This window comes from Ranitomeya imitator, chromosome 2 (assembly GCF_032444005.1).
Source record: "Ranitomeya imitator isolate aRanImi1 chromosome 2, aRanImi1.pri, whole genome shotgun sequence".
NCBI lineage: Eukaryota > Metazoa > Chordata > Amphibia > Anura > Dendrobatidae > Ranitomeya > Ranitomeya imitator.
In genome coordinates, this window is record NC_091283.1 from 570800466 (window position 1) to 570821013 (window position 20548).

General features: G+C 46.4%; 1 protein-coding gene across 1 annotated transcript in view; it reads left to right on the forward strand.

Annotated features, from left to right (window-relative positions):
- LOC138665014 (proton channel OTOP2-like) overlaps positions 1–20548 on the forward strand; it is a 212007-nt gene that overhangs the window by 58719 nt on the left and 132740 nt on the right. Inside the window, exons 2-3 of the mRNA XM_069752141.1 lie at positions 2477–2613; positions 3097–3155. Coding sequence (XP_069608242.1) covers positions 2477–2613; positions 3097–3155 — 196 coding nt within the window. The remainder of the gene's footprint in view (positions 1–2476; positions 2614–3096; positions 3156–20548) is intronic.

Here is a 20548-nt window from a genome sequence, read left to right on the forward strand (position 1 = left end):
ACTGTATAGTAGAGGAGAGTTTGTTGACCTTGTTGTTGATATCGCTGTGAAATGTCTCTAGCAAAGCAATATCGCCACACTATTTTAGAAAAATATCATCGATATACCTCTTCCAGAGGACAAACATCTTCAAACAATGTCTGTTTAACAGAATAAGTTGATGTGCATATGCTCAATGTTGCCATCAATCCTAGTCATCGACGGTCATCCGACTCCTTCTATATAGCTGACACTTGTGGAGCACCCCCAGACACAGGGCCATGAGTTCTCGGTACCGGGCCTCTCTGGTTCGGTTCTGAGGCTGTCACGGTGGCTAGACCCGGTCCGCGACCCGGCTAAGGGGCGTCCAATAAAAGTGGTGCAGTCTGTCAGGGGTTCGTGACGCCACCTGTGGTGTTCGGTCAGGGTGACCGACGCTGCTGTGGGGTCCACTGGGGTGATGGAATGGCAGCTGGATGTATACCTTCCCACAGGTGAAGTATGTCCCCAGGGCTTCCCAGTAAAGTATATGGTAATGGTGTAGGGTGCAGTTAATAACGAGGATACAGGGTTGCAGTCTCTTTACCTCTTTACTTAAGGCTTCAGGATCCACAATCCAGAGCACGTTTAACAGGGCTATCTGAGACCAGCCGGTCCGATGGGCACATCCAGAGTTTCCTTCGCAGATGGAAATCGTTGCCTATCACTAGCGCCTGTGTGTTGTAGTCCTACCCTGCTGAGCATTCGGAATAGTCCTCACAACTGCTGTTCTCGTTCATTTGTTCTCTACAGCTCTCTCTCTTTCTTTGGTTCCAGATCTTTCTAGTTCAACGTCCCCCAGGTATGTTATGGCTAGGACGTACCCGTATGACGGGAAGGCATGGAGTTCTTCCGGGACCCTAGAGACGCCACTCTCCCACAGTTGCCCCCTATGTCTTCGTAGGTGTTTAGGTGAGACAGCCAACCTATAATTAACTGTCCTGCGGAGTTCGGAGTAAGGCCTAGAGTCAGTTACTCCTGCGGTGTTCCGGCCACCGGCTACACGCCTCAGTAGGATGTTGCCTCGGTCTCACGGCACAACTCCTACTGGTACTCCTTTATGCTTAATCTCGTTTACACTGTTCCACAATATCCTTCCCTTCGTGTCTCTCTCTTGGATACCGCCGCGGGGTGTGCAGGCGCGGTTCCGTTACATTCTGTTCTGTTCGCTAGGCACCTGCCAGGTTCCCACGCCTGACAGGGACCCCCTGTGTCTTCTCCCTGCAACACCCCCTGCCAGGGGATGTTGCCTGAATCCAACCCAGTCAGCTTCTGACTAACTTCCTCCCCAACCCTTAGATTTAACAGTGTGAGGAGTGGCCCAATAAATAAAGCCCTTTGCTCCCCTTAGTGGCCAGAGTGTGAAGTGTAAAGTGTTCTGGTGATACCTGGTCAGGAGAACTCCTTTAGTGCCATCAGACGTACCATCACTCCCCTTAGTGGCAGAGCGTCAAACTGCAACGACCAGGTCTCCGGGGCGCTGCACTTGTGCGACCTTATTTGAACTTCTGTAAACATTTATGTACTCTTCTTTGCAACAGAAGAATTTTCTCCATACTGTGCACAAAGTCATCAGTAAATATTGGCATCAGACATATCCTCAGACCACAGAAAGGAAATCGTAGCACGGTTAATTTTCTTTCATGTAACTAACAAGTGGGTTAGCCATTGTTTCTCACACTGCGGTTACAAATGAACTGACGTAATAACTTCAAAGCTGCACAACAATGACTGAAGAGACAGAAGCTTCATACGGAAAGCACTGATAAGACAATGAAGCCAACAGAAGTTTTAATATAACTGGAGTGAGGAATTTTTATATTTTATATTACTTTTTTCAACATGCACTTGTCATTTTTGTTCTAGTTTATACCAGCAATGTTCACTCTATGCATTGCTGAAATGTGCTATTGCTGTTACTGGACAGCCATCTTACAATTCAAAAAAAATGGAAATCATACAATAAGTATTATCAGCCTGTATAAGTGAATGGCACATGTGAACTTGCCAAAACTTCAAATTTAGTTTATTTTCATCATTTTCATACCTGGGAATATTTAATAAGCAAAATGTGTCAGCATTGCGGTTACAATTGTGGCAAAAAACTGGTCTACATGCATATGTGCCAAATTTATTACGTATTTTAGACACATTTTATGCCTCCGTAGACAACTTTTAAATGTTTGTAGAAGAGGACGCATGCTAAGGAGAGACATGAAATGCACTAGGTTTATTACTATAGTTCACAATTATTTTGGTGCAAATAATAGTGTAATCTAAACCAGCCCAAGAGTGGCCTAAAAAAGGAAATAACATCTTACAATGTCTACCTAGATCTGCTAAATTTATCACATGAATGCCTCTGAAAAGTTTGGCCCAGTTTTTGCCTGTCTCGCCTAGTTTTATGCTGTTCATCTTTAGAATGGTATTAATTAAATCTGCTATATTATCTTTGCAGGGGGAATCATTTTATTTGGAATTGGCACACTTGCTATGGTGTTTGTTAAAATTGTACATGCAGTTGAGCACATAGACTGTGGAACACCAATGAAAATCATACAGCCAGTAATTCAGGTCATCTTTGTCATTGTACAGGTGAGATTGCACATATTCATTCTTTTTCTTCTGGTTTCGATATGATTGTCCACTGCAGTAACCTCATGTACCTGGCCACACTCATAATGTTAAAGGCTTGGGTTGCCAAAGTACTACCTGTATGGACTTCAGACACAGAATTCAGTCTGCTAGAAATCACTCTCCACCCATTCACTTTAATAGGAGGCTGAGCTGCTGCACCTGAGAACGACCACTACACAGTGTATGGAGTAGTGCTACTTTAGCTATGTACACTGGGTACATCCGATCACTGTGGGAGCTGATAACAGCTGATTGGTGAGAGTGCAAGTTATCTCATATTGTTACATCATTAACATCTAAGTCCTCAAAAAACCCTTTAAGCTCATAAATGGCTCAGTCCTTAAGGGGTCAAGATATATTTCAACCACATGTTAATTAATTTGATTTTAATGTAAGTAGTGTTATATATGTATAATTTTTTTGCCTTTATTTGTCTTTTAGACATGCTTTCTTTGGAAATCCTGCAAACATTGTGTTCAGATACATATAAATGCTACCAGGTAAACTCTCGATATCATACATTACTAAATGAATATATGAAAAATATCATACCATGATTTGGAATATACAGTGCTCAGCATAAATGAGTATACCTTCTTTGAAAGTAAGATTTGATCAATATTTCACTGAACACAATAACAAATTCTAAACTTTTGAGAAGACTGATTTTCATAGAACAATTTTTTAACCCATAACATGAAAGTAAGGTTAATTATATAACTCATTACAACATCTTAGGTTTTGCTCAAATTACTTGATTCAAAAATGAATACACCCCACATCAAAAACTACTACATCTGGTATCTTGTATGACCTCCATAAATTTTAATGACAGCATCAAGCCAAGTCTTTTAGGCACAAAATGAATAAGTTGGTGACATTTTTCAACATCTATCTTCTCCTATTTTTCAAGAATGACCTCTTTTAGAGCCTGGATACTGGATGGAGAGTGATGCTCAACTTCTCTTTTCAGAATTCCCAATATTTTGTTTAATTGAGTTCAGATTGGGAGACATACTTGACCATTGAATTATTTTCACCCTGTTCTTCAGAAATGCAACAGTGGCCTTAGATGTGTATTTTGGATTCTCATGTTCAAAAATTACACATCTACTAATAGCACGGAGTGATGAATCATCTTCTCTTTCAATGTAGAGCAGTACATTTGTAAGTCTTCGACACCAGGAGCACTCATGCAGCCCTACTTAAGGACTATGCCACCACCATGTTTAACCGTAGGCACCATACATTTTTCTTTTTACTTCTCCCCTTTGTGACACCATACAGATTTGAAGCCATCAGTTTTAAAACCATTTATCTTAGGAATAGAATACCAGCGGTATTCTTCATATTTTTCAGCATGGACCCTGGCAAATTGTAGGTGGGATTTTTTGTAAATTAACTTTATGAGAGGCATCCTTTGTGGATGACTCCCATGCATGAAATTCCTCTGCAGTGTAAGCCATATTGTGTCACGGGAAAACCTCACCCCAATTTAGTTGTCTGCTATTTTAGTTAACTTCTGTGAATTTGCATGTCGATTTTCTTCAAACCTTCTCATAAGAAGATGCTCGTGTTTAGGTGTTAACTTTGTGGTCGGTCCAGATGTCTCTGTGAGATGGTTGGAGCTCCATCTTTGTTAAAGTTTTGTATCAATTATGCTACAGTATTCTCACTGATAAGTAAAGCTTTGCTAATCTACATGTGGCCTTCACCTTCCTTGTGTTAAGAAATTATTTAATTTCTCAGGTTCTGTGATATATCTCTTCCATGTGATGCCATTACTGACAGCATGAAATAGGAAGGTTTTTTTTGTTATCTAATGCCCTTTTATAGTCAATTTTCTGCTGGGTAACTAACCTATTTAATGAATAATTTGACTTACTTGATATTGAATTATTTCTAATAAAAATTTTACAGACTATACTTTGACTTTGCTCTGAAGACTTTCATTGACGTGTACTCATTTTTGCAACATTGTCTTGAATTAATTTGTTAGGAAAATTACTTTTTTGATTGTGAAAAATAATTAATCTTATTTGCAATTAATGACTTGCATTTGTGAAAGTATTTTGTAATATGGTATCACATAAAAGATGTTGATTCTGAAAGGAAATTAAAGGATTTCTGACAAATCTGTTGGGGTGTACTCATTTATGCTGAGCACTGTATATAATAAAATGGAGTGTACTATCTTGTGTTCTGTGTATATACCTGCAGTTTTGACAGTGCATCAGGAGAACAACAAAAGAGGATGATTAATCCACAAATTATCAGTTGGCTAAGCAATACTTAAACAGGTTGGCCACTTTCTGTTGTTAGTGAAACTTTCTCAACATACTGACCAGCACTTTTGTCCATAAAATGGCTTCTGGTGGAAATGCATGTGACCAGACCAAAAATCGGCCTCCTCCAATAGAGAGGCAGGTTTCTCCTGTGAGGTAGTTTACAATTGGAGGAGCTGATGGATTGATCTGGTCATATTACCCTCTACATCAACCATTGTATTGACAGATGTACTGATTAATTTGTGAGTAAACTGCACTAACAAAAGAAATTGGCCAAGCCATTTCATCCCAAACAGCAGCTGTATAAGCAGGTACAATTTCACGATGCATAAGAAGAGGCATAAAAATGTGCGTGTTAAACAATACCTGTCACTTTGAGGTTTTATAACAAATATAAATATAATATGTGAAAATAAGAATATTTTAAACAATATTAGATAAATCTTCCAGTTGGTCCTACTAAAAATTCTCTGACCAGTTGACATTTCTCCAATGAAAATGGAACATTAAGTCTGTGGCATGGCCTCATCTTGAATATGGGGTACAGTTTGGTGTTTGGGGAAAATAAGCAAAACAACAAACTGGTATATGAACTATTGAATAAAAAGAAAAGTGAAATGCACTATGTGATACTTATATGAAAGTGTTTCTATCATCAATATTGGAGCAGCTTTATAGTAGATTGCCAAATAGGATGGAAGATTTCTCTTTTAAAACAAAAGGTTATAAAAATTGTTTAGTCAAAAAGTGACTTGACTTCACATGACCAAGGACAAATTGTATATCAGTTATTGTTCTTCCTGAATGATGTATAACCAGAATAAAAATAGCAATACATAAGTGTCTGGAGTGCTATGCTCACTTGATATGGTTACAATGGGGTATTGTACAATTCCTGCCCAGTGTGCCACTTTGTTTAGGCAATTGATTTTTCCTTCTGCTGGGTTCTCTGCATGACAATCAAACATGTCCCCAGTAACTCTTCAGGAATTCTCACCTCGTTCTCTGTGGTACGACTACCCAGCCATTTATTTCCTTACATTTTACTACTTGTAGATTTGGTCCAGCTGACCAGCAACAGCAAAATATCAGAAGAAGTTCAGTGACCAATAGGAGCGAACAGGGCACTACTTAAATCTCCATTTGACACCTGTCTATTAACAGTTATTGTACTGGCCACACGGCTTAAGTATGCTTTATTAGGATTTCTCTTCTGTATTCTAACCCGACGTTTGAACTCAACACTTTGCTTTCCTTTGAATGTTTTTCTGGATTTGATCTTGGACTGTTTGATGTCCCTCTTGCCTTACTTGTCTTGCTTGACCCCCCTTGTATAAGACCCCCAGCTATACATCTCAACACTTAGTTTCTGATGTTTCATTGTCCCTGCTTCTCTGGTATAGACCAGACTTGCTGACCATTCTATTCTCAATTTAGTCCATCAACCAGCAGCTACTCCTTGGATGCAACCCATATGCCTAAACAGCAAAGGCCAGGTACCTGATTAGGGAAGAAAGTGTGAACACCACAATTTCTTTGGGAACTGTTAAGTGGAGTGGCCTGCAGCACGTTTGTTTGTAGAAACCCTAATAAGACGTGGTTCCCTGTATCACCTGAGCACTAACTGTGAAGATCAGGGGTGTAACCAAAATAGGTGCAGGGGTTGTAATTGCATCGGGGCCCTGGAGCCTAAAAGGACCCAAAAGTCTCTTTAGCCTACATAAAAAGACCAATACGTTTAAAGACTTGCAGCAATTCGGGGACCCATTACTACTTTTGCATTGGGACCAATGAGCTTCAAGTTACGCCACTGGTCTGGATCCCAGCCATGGGGCACTTATGGAGAATATGATAATATAAAGGTTGCACTTTTGCCATTGTGCATTCTAGCTACCCTGACATGACTGCTGATACCAACAAGCACCTTTAACCCCTTTACACCCAAGGGTGGTTTGCATGTTAACGACCAGGGCAATTTTTACAATTCTGACCACTATCCCTTTATAAGGTTATAACTCTGGAATGCTTCTATAGATTCCAATGATTCTGACGTTGTTTTCTCATGACATATTGTACTTTATGATAGTGGTAAAAATTTCTTTGATATGACTTGCGTTTATTTGTAAAAAAAAAACGGAAATTTGGCAAAAATTTGGAAATTTTCCAACTTTGAATCTTCATGCCCTTAAATCACACAGATATGTCACACAAAATACTTTATGAGTAACATTTCCACATGTTTCCTTTACAACAGCACAATTTTGGAACCATATTTTTGTTTTGTTAGGGAGTTATAAGGGTTAAAAGCTGACCAGCGATTTCTCATTTTTACACCTTTTTTTAGGGACCACATCACATTTGAATACACTTTGAGGGGTCTATATGATGGAAAATACCCAAAAGTGACACTATTCTAAAAACTGAACCCCATCAAGGTGCTCAAAACCACATTGAAGAAGTTTATTAACCCTTCAGGTGCTTCACAGGAATTTTTGGAATGTTTTAAAAGATTGAACATTTAACTTTTTTTCACAAAAAATTTAATTCAGAGCCAATATGTGTTAGGTCTCGAGTTCCCGCTTCTGCACAGGGGGAATCTCGAGCCATCTCCGCTGCGGTCTCCCATTCTTATCCAGCCACAGTGGAGTCTGCTCAGCAGGGACGTCGGTCCCAGCGTCTTGCTCAGTCTCACTCTGTACAGAGAGTTACTGCTGCTTCTTCAGCTTCTGCCATTAAAGCCAGTGCTGGTCAGCAGCGAGCGGACTTCTCTGGGACTAAGTCCTTGTCTGCACACACTGAGCATGCCCAGGGCAAGATCTCCTGTTGGAGATCGAGGGTCATGTGCTCAGGCTCTGCAGCACATTCCATTGGTCCTCTTGGCAGGTCTTGGAAGGGCAAAGTTTCTGTGGCCACTTCCTGTGCTGCAACTATATAAACTGCGCATGACCGCACGGCCATGCGCTAGTGTACAATTGTTAATGTGTGTATGTTGTGAGTGCAAGTCGTCCTTGGATACCCCTACCCTATTGAATGTCTGTTCGCGGAAGGTGTATGGTTGCTATCTAGCGCCCGACTTATCCTACAGCACGAATCACACATTACAGCGTCCAGTTGCTGTGACCGCCAGTACGGCGCCGTGCACTTCCTCTGTGCTTTCCTTACCCAAGCCTGGGTGGTTAGTGGCGTTCGTCAGTGCAGCACCGCATGCACTCTTGTGCCTTAATATTGTTACTTAGTTTCCTTACACACCCAGTTGCGGTGTTGTGCCAGCAAGGGTCTAATCGGACTTCAATCCTAGTTGGGGTTGAGTTCGCTGACTACTTGCTCGCGCTCTATGTGCGGTACCGCGGTCCTGTGACGCAACAGGATCGCTTCCTTCACGCTGGGTGAAGTTTAACCCACGTGTGTATACTTATGAGTACCGCCATATAGTCCGTCATTACTTGGCAGCAGGTTCCATCTCTGCACGGTGGACCCCGGGCTGCGAACGCACCATACTCTATCTGTCTTATTATTTGGTGCGTTCCGCTAGCCCTAACATTACACTAGCGCCAGGGTCTGGCTTGTAATGACGGACAAACAGCAATCCTTGCGATATATCCAGCAGCTGGAGGGTAGGTTGGCGGCTCTTGAGAGCGCAACCTCAGCTGTGGATGTTACCGCAGTTGCTGTACAGGCTGCTAGCGTGGCTGCAGCAACCCTGTCCATTGCCACCCCTGCTCCGACATTTTCTCGCCTCCCGCTGCCAGAAAAATTTTCTGGTGATAGCAAATTTTGTAGGGGATTTGTGAGTCAGTGCTCTATTCACCTCGAGCTCCTGGCTGCACGTTTTCCCACAGAGCGGGCTAAGGTGGGATTTATAGTGTCTCTCTTGTCGGACAGGGCGTTGGAATGGGCTACGCCGCTGTGGGAGCGTGGCGATCATGTGGTGCAGAGTGCTCCGCTGTTTCTGAGCACTCTGAAACAGGTCTTTTTAGGACCTCAAGTCACCCATGATACTGCGCTCCAACTGCTGGCATTAACTCAGGGTGAGTCCTTGGTCAGTCATTTTGCCGTCCAATTCTGCAGTTTAGCTTCTGAGCTGGATTGGTCGGATAAAGCTCTTATCCCCATATTTTGGAGGGGCCTGGCTGACCACGTTAAGGACGCTCTGGCCACTAGGGAGGTTCCTGCCACACTGGAGGAGTTAATAACTGTCTCCACTCGAATTGACCTCCGTTTTAACGAGCAGAGGTTAGAGCGAGCCCAGTGTAGGCAGAGGTTTCAGCTGGCTCCTACCTTCGCCAAACCTCTGGAATCTCCGGTCCTGGTTCCTGAGTCACATGAGGCCAGGGAAGTGTCACAAGCAGGATCTAAGTCCCGGACCGCTTGTGCACTCAGGGTCTGTCATGTTTGCCAGCAGTCAGGACATCTAGCCACCAGATGTCCTCAGCGGTCGAGGAAACGTCAGCGTCTAGTGGTAGTAGGTGGAGGTACACTAGACACGACGACATTTGCCTCTAAATTGTCCTTTAAGGGGACAATTACTATAGGCTCATTCTCCCACTCGGTAGAGCTCTGCATGGATTCTGGGGCGGAGGGCAATTTTATGTCTTCTGCCATCGCCCAACGTCACGCAATACCCCTGGTTATGCTAGCTCAACCAGTAACGGTACAAGTGGTGAATGGGTCGACACTGCCCTCACAGATAACACACCAGACCATCCCTTTTACTCTGTCCATGTCGCCATCTCATCAGGAGATTATATCTCTGCTCGTCATTCCTGAGGGAATTGATGAGGTCCTGTTGGGAATACCTTGGCTACGGTACCACTCTCCTCATATCGAGTGGTCCTCTGGCAGAATCCTGGGATGGGGCGAATCTTGTGGGGGTAGGTGTCAGAGGGAGTGCGTTCAGGTTGCTACTACAGAGGTACCCGCAGATCTTTCCTCTCTCCCCAAGCAGTATTGGTCTTATGCAGACGTGTTCTCCAAAAAGGCGGCAGAGATCCTTCCGCCCCATCGCCCCTATGACTGTCCTATTGATCTCTTGCCTGGTGCTGAGCCTCCCCGGGGTCGAGTCTATCCGCTATCTCTCCCGGAGACGGAGGCAATGTCACAGTACATCCAGGAAAATCTGGCAAGAGGATTCATTAGGAAGTCAGTGTCACCTGCTGGGGCAGGGTTCTTCTTCGTGCAGAAGAAGAATGGGGAATTGCGTCCATGCATAGACTACAGGGGTCTTAATGCCATCACCGTTAAAAATAATTATCCTTTGCCCTTGATATCTGAGCTCTTCAATAGGCTTCGGGGAGCAAGGGTATTTACTAAACTAGATCTGCGGGGTGCTTACAACCTGATTCGCATCCGTGAGGGGGACGAATGGAAGACGGCTTTTAACACCAGGGATGGGCACTATGAATATCTGGTGATGCCCTTCGGGCTCTGTAATGCCCCAGCCGTTTTCCAAGACTTTGTGAACGATATCTTCCGGGATATGCTTTCCACCTCGGTCGTAGTCTATCTGGATGATATTCTCATCTACTCTCCAGATATTGACTCCCACCGGAGAGATGTTTGCAAAGTCTTCGACCTCCTACGGGCAAACTCCCTCTATGCCAAGTTGGAGAAGTGTATGTTTGAGCAGGAGTCCTTACCTTTCCTGGGCTACATCATCTCTGCCCAGGGATTGGCTATGGATCCTGCCAAACTACAGGCTGTGATGGACTGGCAGGAACCCCATTCTCTTAAAGCGGTGCAGCGCTTTATGGGGTTCATTAATTATTATCGCCAGTTCATTCCGCACTTCTCAACTTTGGTAGCTCCCTTGGTTGCCCTCACCAAGAAGGGGGCGAATCCCAAATTGTGGTCTGAGGAGGTCTCCAAGGCCTTTAACTCTATAAAGTCAGACTTCGCTAGCGCTCCCATCCTACATCGCCCCGATGTTGATAAGCCATTTATCATGGAGGTGGATGCCTCTTCTGTTGGTGGTGGAGCAGTCCTCTTCCAAAAGGATGCTCAAGGTCGGAAGCATCCTTGCTTCTTTTTCTCCAAGACCTTCTCACCAGCAGAGAGGAATTATTCCATCGGGGACAGGGAGTTGCTAGCCATGAAGTTGGCTTTCTCGGAGTGGAGACATCTCTTGGAGGGAGCACGTTTTCCCTTCCAAGTCTTCACAGACCATAAAAATTTGGTGTACCTGCAGACAGCCCAGCGGTTGAATTCTCGCCAGGCCAGATGGTCCTTATTCTTCTCCCGGTTTCATTTCACCCTCCATTTTCTTTCTGGGGAGAAGAACATTCGGGCCGACGCTCTCTCTCGCTCCGTTGTGTCATCTGCGGAGGAGGAGGAGGAGCCTCGGCTTATTGTCCCCACCGAGAGCTTGAGAACTGTGGCCCCGGTTTCGCTAGAGTCTGTGCCCCCGGGCAAGGTTTTGTTCCATCCAGTTTGCGACCGGAGGTTCTCTCTTGGGCACACTCGTCCAGGGTGGGTGGACATTTTGGTACCAAAAGGACATCTGAGTTACTGGCGAGGACATACTGGTGGCCGCATATGGCTCGTGATGTCGCAGAGTATGTTCGGGCGTGTGTCTCTTGCGCCAAGAACAAGACTCCTCGGCAACGGCCAGCTGGTTTGCTTTATCCTCTGCCGGTGGCGGACAGGCCCTGGGAGATGGTCGGGATGGACTTTGTGGTGGGCTTACCCAAGTCTCGTAACTGCACCATTATCTGGGTGATCACCGACCATTTTTCCAAAATGGTGCACTTGGTGCTTCTTCCTCGGCTACCTTCTGCACGGGCGTTGGCTGTCTTGTTCGTCAAGCATATCTTTCGCCTACACGGTATGCCAGACAAAATTGTTAGTGACCGGGGTCCCCAGTTTGCGTCTCGATTCTGGAGAGAGCTTTGTCGTCTACTCAGTATTGAGTTAAATCTCTCTTCGGCATATCATCCCGAGACGAATGGGTTGGTAGAGAGGGCCAACCAGACCTTGGTCACATATTTACGACATTTTGTTTCTGCCAGGCAGGATGACTGGGCATCCTTGCTACCGTGGGCAGAGTTTGCACTTAACAATGCCGTAGCCGACTCCACCGGTCAGACTCCATTCCTCCTAAATTACGGCCAGCATCCGCGTGTTCCTGTGCCCATGCCTGTGCCTTCTGCTGACTCCAGGGTGTCAGACTGGGCTGTGGAGGCACGGGACATTTGGGACCGCACGCAGGATGCCATTCGGGCCTCCAAGGAGAGAATGAGGTCCTCCGCGGATGTTCATCGGCGCCCCGCTCCGACCTTTGCTCCTGGCGACTTGGTGTGGCTCTCCGCCCGTAACATCAGGCTGCGAGTTGAGTCCACTAAGTTTGCTCCTCGCTACTTGGGTCCCTTCAAGGTTCTCGAACGGGTTAATCCTGTGGTCTACCGTTTGGCTCTTCCTCCACGCTTGGGTATCACCGACACCTTTCATGTGTCCCTCTTGAAACCCGTATACATGTCCCGGTTTTCCGAGTCATCTGCCGGGACATCGGGTTCGTCTACGGACGATTATGAGGTGAACGCTATTTTGGGGTGCAAGGTGGTACGTGGCAAAAAGTTCTATCTGGTGGATTGGAAGGGTTATGGCCCAGAGGATAGGTCATGGGAGCCTGCTGAAAACATTCGGGCCCCACAGCTCATTGCTGCCTTCGAGCGTAGCGAGGCCCAAGAAGGGGGGGGGGCCTAGGAGGGGGGATAATGTTAGGTCTCGAGTTCCCGCTTCTGCACAGGGGGAATCTCGAGCCATCTCCGCTGCGGTCTCCCATTCTTATCCAGCCACAGTGGAGTCTGCTCAGCAGGGACGTCGGTCCCAGCGTCTTGCTCAGTCTCACTCTGTACAGAGAGTTACTGCTGCTTCTTCAGCTTCTGCCATTAAAACCAGTGCTGGTCAGCAGCGAGCGGACTTCTCTGGGACTAAGTCCTTGTCTGCACACACTGAGCATGCCCAGGGCAAGATCTCCCGTTGGAGATCGAGGGTCATGTGCTCAGGCTCTGCAGCACATTCCATTGGTCCTCTTGGCAGGTCTTGGAAGGGCAAAGTTTCTGTGGCCACTTCCTTTGCTGCAACTATATAAACTGCGCATGACCGCACGGCCATGCGCTAGTGTACAATTGTTAATGTGTGTATGTTGTGAGTGCAAGTCGTCCTTGGATACCCCTACCCTATTGAATGTCTGTTCGCGGAAGGTGTATGGTTGCTATCTAGCGCCCGACTTATCCTACAGCACGAATCACACATTACAGCGTCCAGTTGCTGTGACCGCCAGTACGGCGCCGTGCACTTCCTCTGTGCTTTCCTTACCCAAGCCTGGGTGGTTAGTGGCATTCGTCAGTGCGGCACCACATGCACTCTTGTGCCTTAATATTGTTACTTAGTTTCCTTACACACCCAGTTGCGGTGTTGTGCCAGCAAGGGTCTAATCGGACTTCAATCCTAGTTGGGGTTGAGTTCGCTGACTACTTGCTCGCGCTCTATGTGCGGTACCGCGGTCCTGTGACGCAACAGGATCGCTTCCTTCACGCTGGGTGAAGTTTAACCCACGTGTGTATACTTATGAGTACCGCCATATAGTCCGTCATTACTTGGCAGCAGGTTCCATCTCTGCACGGTGGACCCCGGGCTGCGAACGCACCATACTCAATCTGTCTTATTATTTGGTGCGTTCCGCTAGCCCTAACAATATGTTTTATTTTACCAAGGGTAACAGGAGAAACTGGACCCTAAAAGTTGTTGTACAATTTGTCCTGAGTACGCAGATACCCCATATGTGTGAGTAAACCACTGTTTGGGTGCATGGCAGAGCTCAGAAGAAAAGAAGCGCCATTTGACTTTTAAATGCAAAATTGGCTGTAATTGAGATCGGACGCCATGTCACGTTTGGAGAGTCCCTGATGTGCTTAAACAGTGGAAACTCCCACAAATGTCTCCATTTTTGAAAGTAGACCACTTAAGAAACATTTAGTTGTCACTTTGAACCCCCAAGTGCTTCACTGAAGTTTATAACATAGTGTTAGGGTTGGCGGAATGCACCGAGTATATATATACAGTGGGGCAAAAAAGTATTTAGTCAGTCAGCAATAGTGCAAGTTCCACCACTTAAAAAGATGAGAGGCGTCTGTAATTTACATCATAGGTAGACCTCAACTATGGGAGACAAACTGAGAAAAAAAATCCAGAAAATCACATTGTCTGTTTTTTTTTAACATTTTATTTGCATATTATGGTGGAAAATAAGTATTTGGTCAGAAACAAAATTTCATCTTAATACTTTGTAATATATCCTTTGTTGGCAATGACAGAGGTCAAACGTTTTCTGTAAGTCTTCACAAGGTTGCCACACACTGTTGTTGGTATGTTGGCCCATTCCTCCATGCAGATCTCCTGTAGAGCAGTGATGTTCTTGGCTTTTCGCTTGGCAACACGGACTTTCAACTCCCTCCAAAGGTTTTCTATAGGGTTGAGATCTGGAGACTGGCTAGGCCACTCCAGTACCTTGAAATGTTTCTTACGAAGCCACTCCTTCGTTGCCCTGGCGGTGTGCTTTGGATCATTGTCATGTTGAAAGACCCAGCCACGTTTCATCTTCAATGCCCTTGCTGATGGAAGGAGGTTTGCACTCAAAATCTCACGATACATGGCCCCATTCATTCTTTCATGTACCCGGATCAGTCGTCCTGGCCCCTTTCCAGAGAAACAGCCCCAAAGCATGATGTTTCCACCACCATGCTTTACAGTAGGTATGGTGTTTGATGGATGCAACTCAGTATTCTTTTTCCTCCAAACACGACAAGTTGTGTTTCTACCAAACAGTTCCAGTTTGGTTTCATCAGACCATAGGACATTCTCCCAAAATTCCTCTGGATCATCCAAATGCTCTCTAGTAAACTTCAGACGGGTCCGGACATGTACTGGCTTAAGCAGTGGGACACGTCTGGCACTGCAGGATCTGAGTCCATGGTGGCTGTTGTGAATTCTGTGGCTGAATTCACTCCTGTGGTCACAAGTGGTACTGCAGCTTCTGAGCTTCCTCCCTCAGGTGTTCTGGTGAGCTCGTTAACTGCTTCATTACTTAACTCCGCCTGATGCTGCTATCCTTGCTCCTTGTCAATGTTTCAGTGTTGGATCTGAGCTTCTCCTGATTGTTCCTGTGACCTGCTACTCTGTATAGCTAAGTGCCTTTTGCTTTTTTGTTGCTTTTTTTCTGTCCAGCTTGTCTTTTGTTTTGCTGGAAGCTCTGAGACGCAAAGGGTGTACCGCCGTGCCGTTAGTTCGGCACGGTGGGGTTTTTTTTGCCCCCTTTGCGTGGTTTTGCTTTAGGGTTTTTTGTAGACTGCAAAGTTCGCTTTACTGTCCTCGCTCTGTCCTAGAATATCGGGCCCCACTTTGCTGAATCTATTTCATCCCTACGTTTTGTCTTTTCATCTTACTCACAGTCATTATATGTGGGGGGCTGCCTTTTCCTTTGGGGAATTTCTCTGGGGCAAGTTAGGCCTATTTTTCTATCTTCAGGCTAGCTAGTTTCTTAGGCTGTGCCGAGTTGCCTAGGTAGTTGTTAGGCGCAATCCACAGCCGCTTTTAGTTGTGTTTAGGATAGGATCAGGTGTGCAGTCTACAGAGTTTCCACGTCTCAGAGCTCGTTCTTGTATTTTTGGGTATTTGTCAGATCACTGTGTGCGCTCTGATCGCTAAGCACACTGTGTTTCTGGATTGCCTTCATAACACCTGTCATTAGCAAACATAACAGGTGGCGTAGTGTGTTACTTATGGTAGGCCTTGTTACATTGGTCCCAGCTCTCTGCAGTTCATTCACTAGGTCCCCCAGCGTGGTTCTGGGATTTTTGCTCACCGTTCTTGTGATCATTCTGACCCCACGGGGTGGGATTTTGCGTGGAGCCCCAGATCGAGGGAGATTATCAGTGGTCTTGTATGTCTTCCATTTTCTAATTATTGCTCCCACTGTTGATTTCTTCACTCCAAGCTGGTTGGCTATTGCAGATTCAGTCTTCCCAGCCTGGTGCAGGGCTACAATTTTGTTTCTGGTGTCCTTTGACAGCTCTTTGGTCTTCACCATAGTGGAGTTTGGAGTCAGACTGTTTGAGGGTGTGTACAGGTGTCTTTTTATACTGATAATAAGTTTAAACAGATGCCATTACTACAGGTAATGAGTGGAGGAAAGAGGAGACTCTTAAAGAAGAAGTTACAGGTCTGTGAGAGCCAGAAATCTTGATTGTTTGTTTCTGACCAAATACTTATTTTCCACCATAATATACAAAAAAAATGATAAAAAAACAGACAATGTGATTTTCTGGATTTTTTTTTCTCAGTTTGTCTCCCATAGTTGAGGTCTACCTATGATGTAAATTACAGACGCCTCTCATCTTTTTAAGTGGTGGAACTTGCACTATTGCTGACTGACTAAATACTTTTTTGCCCCACTGTATATGTATAAATAGGTGCGTTCGCAACCTGGGGTCCACCGTGCAGGTGAGGAATCTGCTGCTGGCAAATGGCGGCGCTATATGGCGGTATAAGCAAACTCACTCCACAGAGTCACTGGAAATAAGATGCTGTGCCCTGTTAGCGTCACAGGGGAACACAGCTAACTGCTGAGCTGGAGGCAGTCAGTGGTCACGCACCCAGAAAAGCATACAAACAGTCCTCACCGGAGGAGCTGGTATTCTAGGGGCTTTTTTCAGCTGGGTCCCTGAATACATACATGCAATACTCCTCACCGGAGGAGCCGGTATTCTAGGGGCTTATTTCAGCCGGGTCCCTGAACACACACATACAGGCGCAACCACAATTAACAAGCTCATGACATAAGGTGATACTAGCGCATGGCCATGCAGCGATGCAAACCTTTTATAGCTTCAGCAAGTACAGGACCTTCCAAGAAGGACCAATGGAAGGCTGCCACAGAACTTGATCAGGTACAGGGCCTTCCTGGAGGACCAATGGAAGTTGCTGCAGTACCTGAGCATGTGACCCTAGACCTCCACTGAGAGATCTTACCCTGGGCATGCTCAGTGTGTACAAAGCAGGACTTAGTCCCAGAAATGCCTGCTTGCCGCAGAGCATGAAAAGGCAGCAGTAACCCTTTGCACAGTATCAGGCTGAGACGCTGGGACCGACGTCTCCGCTGAGCAGGCTCCACTGCGGCTGATGCAGAATGGGAGACATCAGCAGACACGGCTCGAGATTCCCACTGTGCAGTGGTGGGAACTCGACTCCTAATATTACCCCCCTCCTAGGGCCCCCCTCCTTGGGCCTCTCTATGCTCAAAGGCTGCAACGAGGAGCGGAGCCCGAATGTGTTCCACAGGTTCCCAGGTTCTGTCCTCTGGGCCGTGACCCTTCCAGTCCACCAGATAATATTTCTAGCCACGTACCACCTTGCACCCCATGATAGCATTCACCTCAAACTCATCCGTGGATGAACCCGATGTCCCGGCAGATGACTTGGAAAACCGGGACATATAGACGGGCTTTAAGAGAGAAACGTGAAAGGTGTCGGTGATACCAAGGTGCGGAGGAATAGCCAAACGGTAGACCACAGGTTTGACCTGTTCCAGAACCTTGAAAAGGCCTTTATAGCGAGGCGCAAATTTAGTGGACTCAACTCGCAGCCTGATGTTACAGGCGGAGAGCCACACTAAGTCGCCAGGAGCAAAGGTCGGAGCAGGGCGCCGGTGTGCATCAGCAGAAAATCTCATTCTCTCCTTGGAGGCCCGGATGACATCATGTGTGCGGTCCCAAATGTGACATGCCTCCACCACTTAGTCTGCCACCCTAGAATCAGTGGATGACATGGGCATGGGCACAGGAACACGTGGATGCTGGCCGTAATTAAGGAGAAAAGGAGTCTGCCCGGTAGAGTCGGCTATGGCATTTTTCAATGCAAATTATACCAAAGGTAGCAAAGATGCCCAGTCATTCTGCCTGGTGGAGACAAAATGTTGTATGTATGTGACCAGAGTCTGGTTGGCCCTCTCTACCAACCCATTCGTCTCGGGATGAAAGGCAGAAGAGAGATTCAGCTCAATGCTGAATAAACGACAGAGTTCTCTCCAGAGCCGAGACGCAAACTGAGGACCTCGGTCACTTACAATTTTGTCAGGCATGCCATGTAGACGGAAAACATGTTTGACGAACAACGCCGCTAAAGCCCGTGCAGAAGGTAACCGTGGAAGCGGAACCAAGTGCACCATCTTAGAAAAATGGTCGGTGACTACACAGATAACTGTACAGCTACGAGACCTGGGTAAGCCTACCACGAAGTCCATGCACAGCAGGCCATTGCAAAGGAGGCCGATTCTTGGCTCAGGAGACACACGCCCGAATATAGTCCCCGACGTCACGGGCCATATGCGGCCACCAGTACGTCCTCGCCAAGAGCTTAGATGTCCTTTTGGGCCCCAAAATGTCCACCCACCCTGGACGAGTGAGCCCAAGAGAACCTCCGGTCGCAAATTAGATGGAACGAAAGTCTTGCCTGGGGGCACAAACTCTAGCGAAACCAGAGCCACAGTTCCCAGGCTCTCTGGAGGGACAATAAGCCGAGGCTCCTCTTCCTCCTCTGATGATGACACTACAGAGCGTGAGAGAGCGTCGGCCGAATGAACGTTCTTCTCCCCGGAAAGAAAATGGAAGGTGAAATGGAACCGGGAGAAGAACAGGGACCATCTAGCCTGATGAAAATTTAGCCGCTGGGCTGTCTGTAAATATACCAAGTTCTTGTGGTCTGTGAACACCTGGAAGGGAAAGCGAGCTCCCTCCAGAAGATGTCTCCACTCTGAGAAAGCCAACTTCATAGCTAGCAACTCCCTGTCCCCGATGGAATAATTCCTCTCCGCTGGTGAAAAGGTCTTAGAGAAGAAGAAGCAAGGATGCTTCCGACCTTGAGCATCCTTTTGGAAGAGGACTGCTCCAGCACCAACGGATGAGGCATCCACCTCCATAATAAATGGCTTATTTACATCGGGGCGATGTAGGATGGGAGCGCTAGCAAAGTGTGACTTAATCGAGAGAAAGGACTTGGAGATCTCCTCTAACCACAACTTGGGATTTGCCCCCTTCTTGATGAGGGCAACCAAGGGAGCCACCAAAGTTGAGAAGTGGGGAATGAACTGGCAATAGTAATTGATGAACCTCATAAAGCGCTGCACCGCTTTGAGAGAAGGGGGTTCCTGCCGGTCCATCACAGCCTGTAGCTTGGCAGGATCCATCGCCAAACCCTGGGCAGAGATGATATAACCAAGGAATGGCAAGGACTCCTGATCAAACACACACTTCTCCAACTTGGCATAGAGGGAGTTAGCCCATAAGAGGTCGAAGACCTTGCAAACATCTCTCCGGTGGGAGTCTATGTCTGTAGAGTAGATGAGAATATCATCCAGATAAACTATGACCGAGGTGGTAAGCATATCCCGGAAGATGTCATTTACAAAGTCTTGGAAAACGGCTGGGGCATTACAGAGCCCGAAGGGCATCACCAGATATTCATAGTGCCCATCCCTGGTGTTAAAAGCCATCTTCCATTCGTCCCCCTCACGGATGCGAATCAGGTTGTAAGCACCCCGCAGATCTAATTTAGTAAAAACCCTTGCTCCCGTAGCCTATCAAAAAGCTCAGATATCAGGGGTAGTGGGTACTTATTCTTAATGGTGATGGCGTTAAGACCCCTGTAGTCTATGCATGGACGCAGTTCTCCACTCTTCTTCTGTACGAAGAAGAACCCAGCCCCTGCAGGTGACACTGACTTACTAATAAATCCTCTTGCCAGATTCTCTCGGATATACTGTGACATTGCCTCCGTCTCTGGGAGAGAAAATGGATAGACTCGACCCCGGGGAGGCTCAGCACCAGGCAAGAGGTCAATAGGACAGTCATAGGGGCGGTGAGGCGGATGGGTCTCCGCAGCCCTTTTGGAGAACACGTCCGCATAGGGCCAATATTGCTTGGGGAGAGAGGATAAATCTGCGGGTACCTCAGTTGTAACAACCTGAACGCTTTCCCTCTGACATCTACCCCCACAAGATTCACCCCATCCTAAAATTCTGCCTGTGGACCACTCGATATGAGGAGACTGATACCGTAGCCAAGGCATCCCTAAAAGGATCTCATCAATTCCCTCAGGAATGACGAGCAGAGATATTATCTCCTGATGAGATGGCGACATGGACAGAATGAAAGGGATGGTCTGGTGTGTTATCTGTGAGGGCAGTGTCGACCCATTCACCACTCGTACAGTTACTGGTTGAGCTAGCATTACCAGAGGAATTGCGTGACGTTGGGCGAAGGCAGAAGACAAAAAATTGCCCTCTGCCCCAGAATCCACGCAAAGCTCTACCGAGTGAGTGAATGAGCCTATTGTAATTGTCCCCTTAAAGGACAATTTTGAGGCGAACTTCGCCATGTCTAGTGTACCTCCACCTACTAACACTAGACGCTGATGTTTCCTCGACCGCTTTGAACATCTGGTGGCAAGATGTCCAGACTGCTGGCAAAATGACAGACCTTGTGTGCAGGAGCGGTCCGGGACTTAGATCCCGCTCGTGACACTTCCATGGCCTCATGTGACTCAGGGACCTGGAC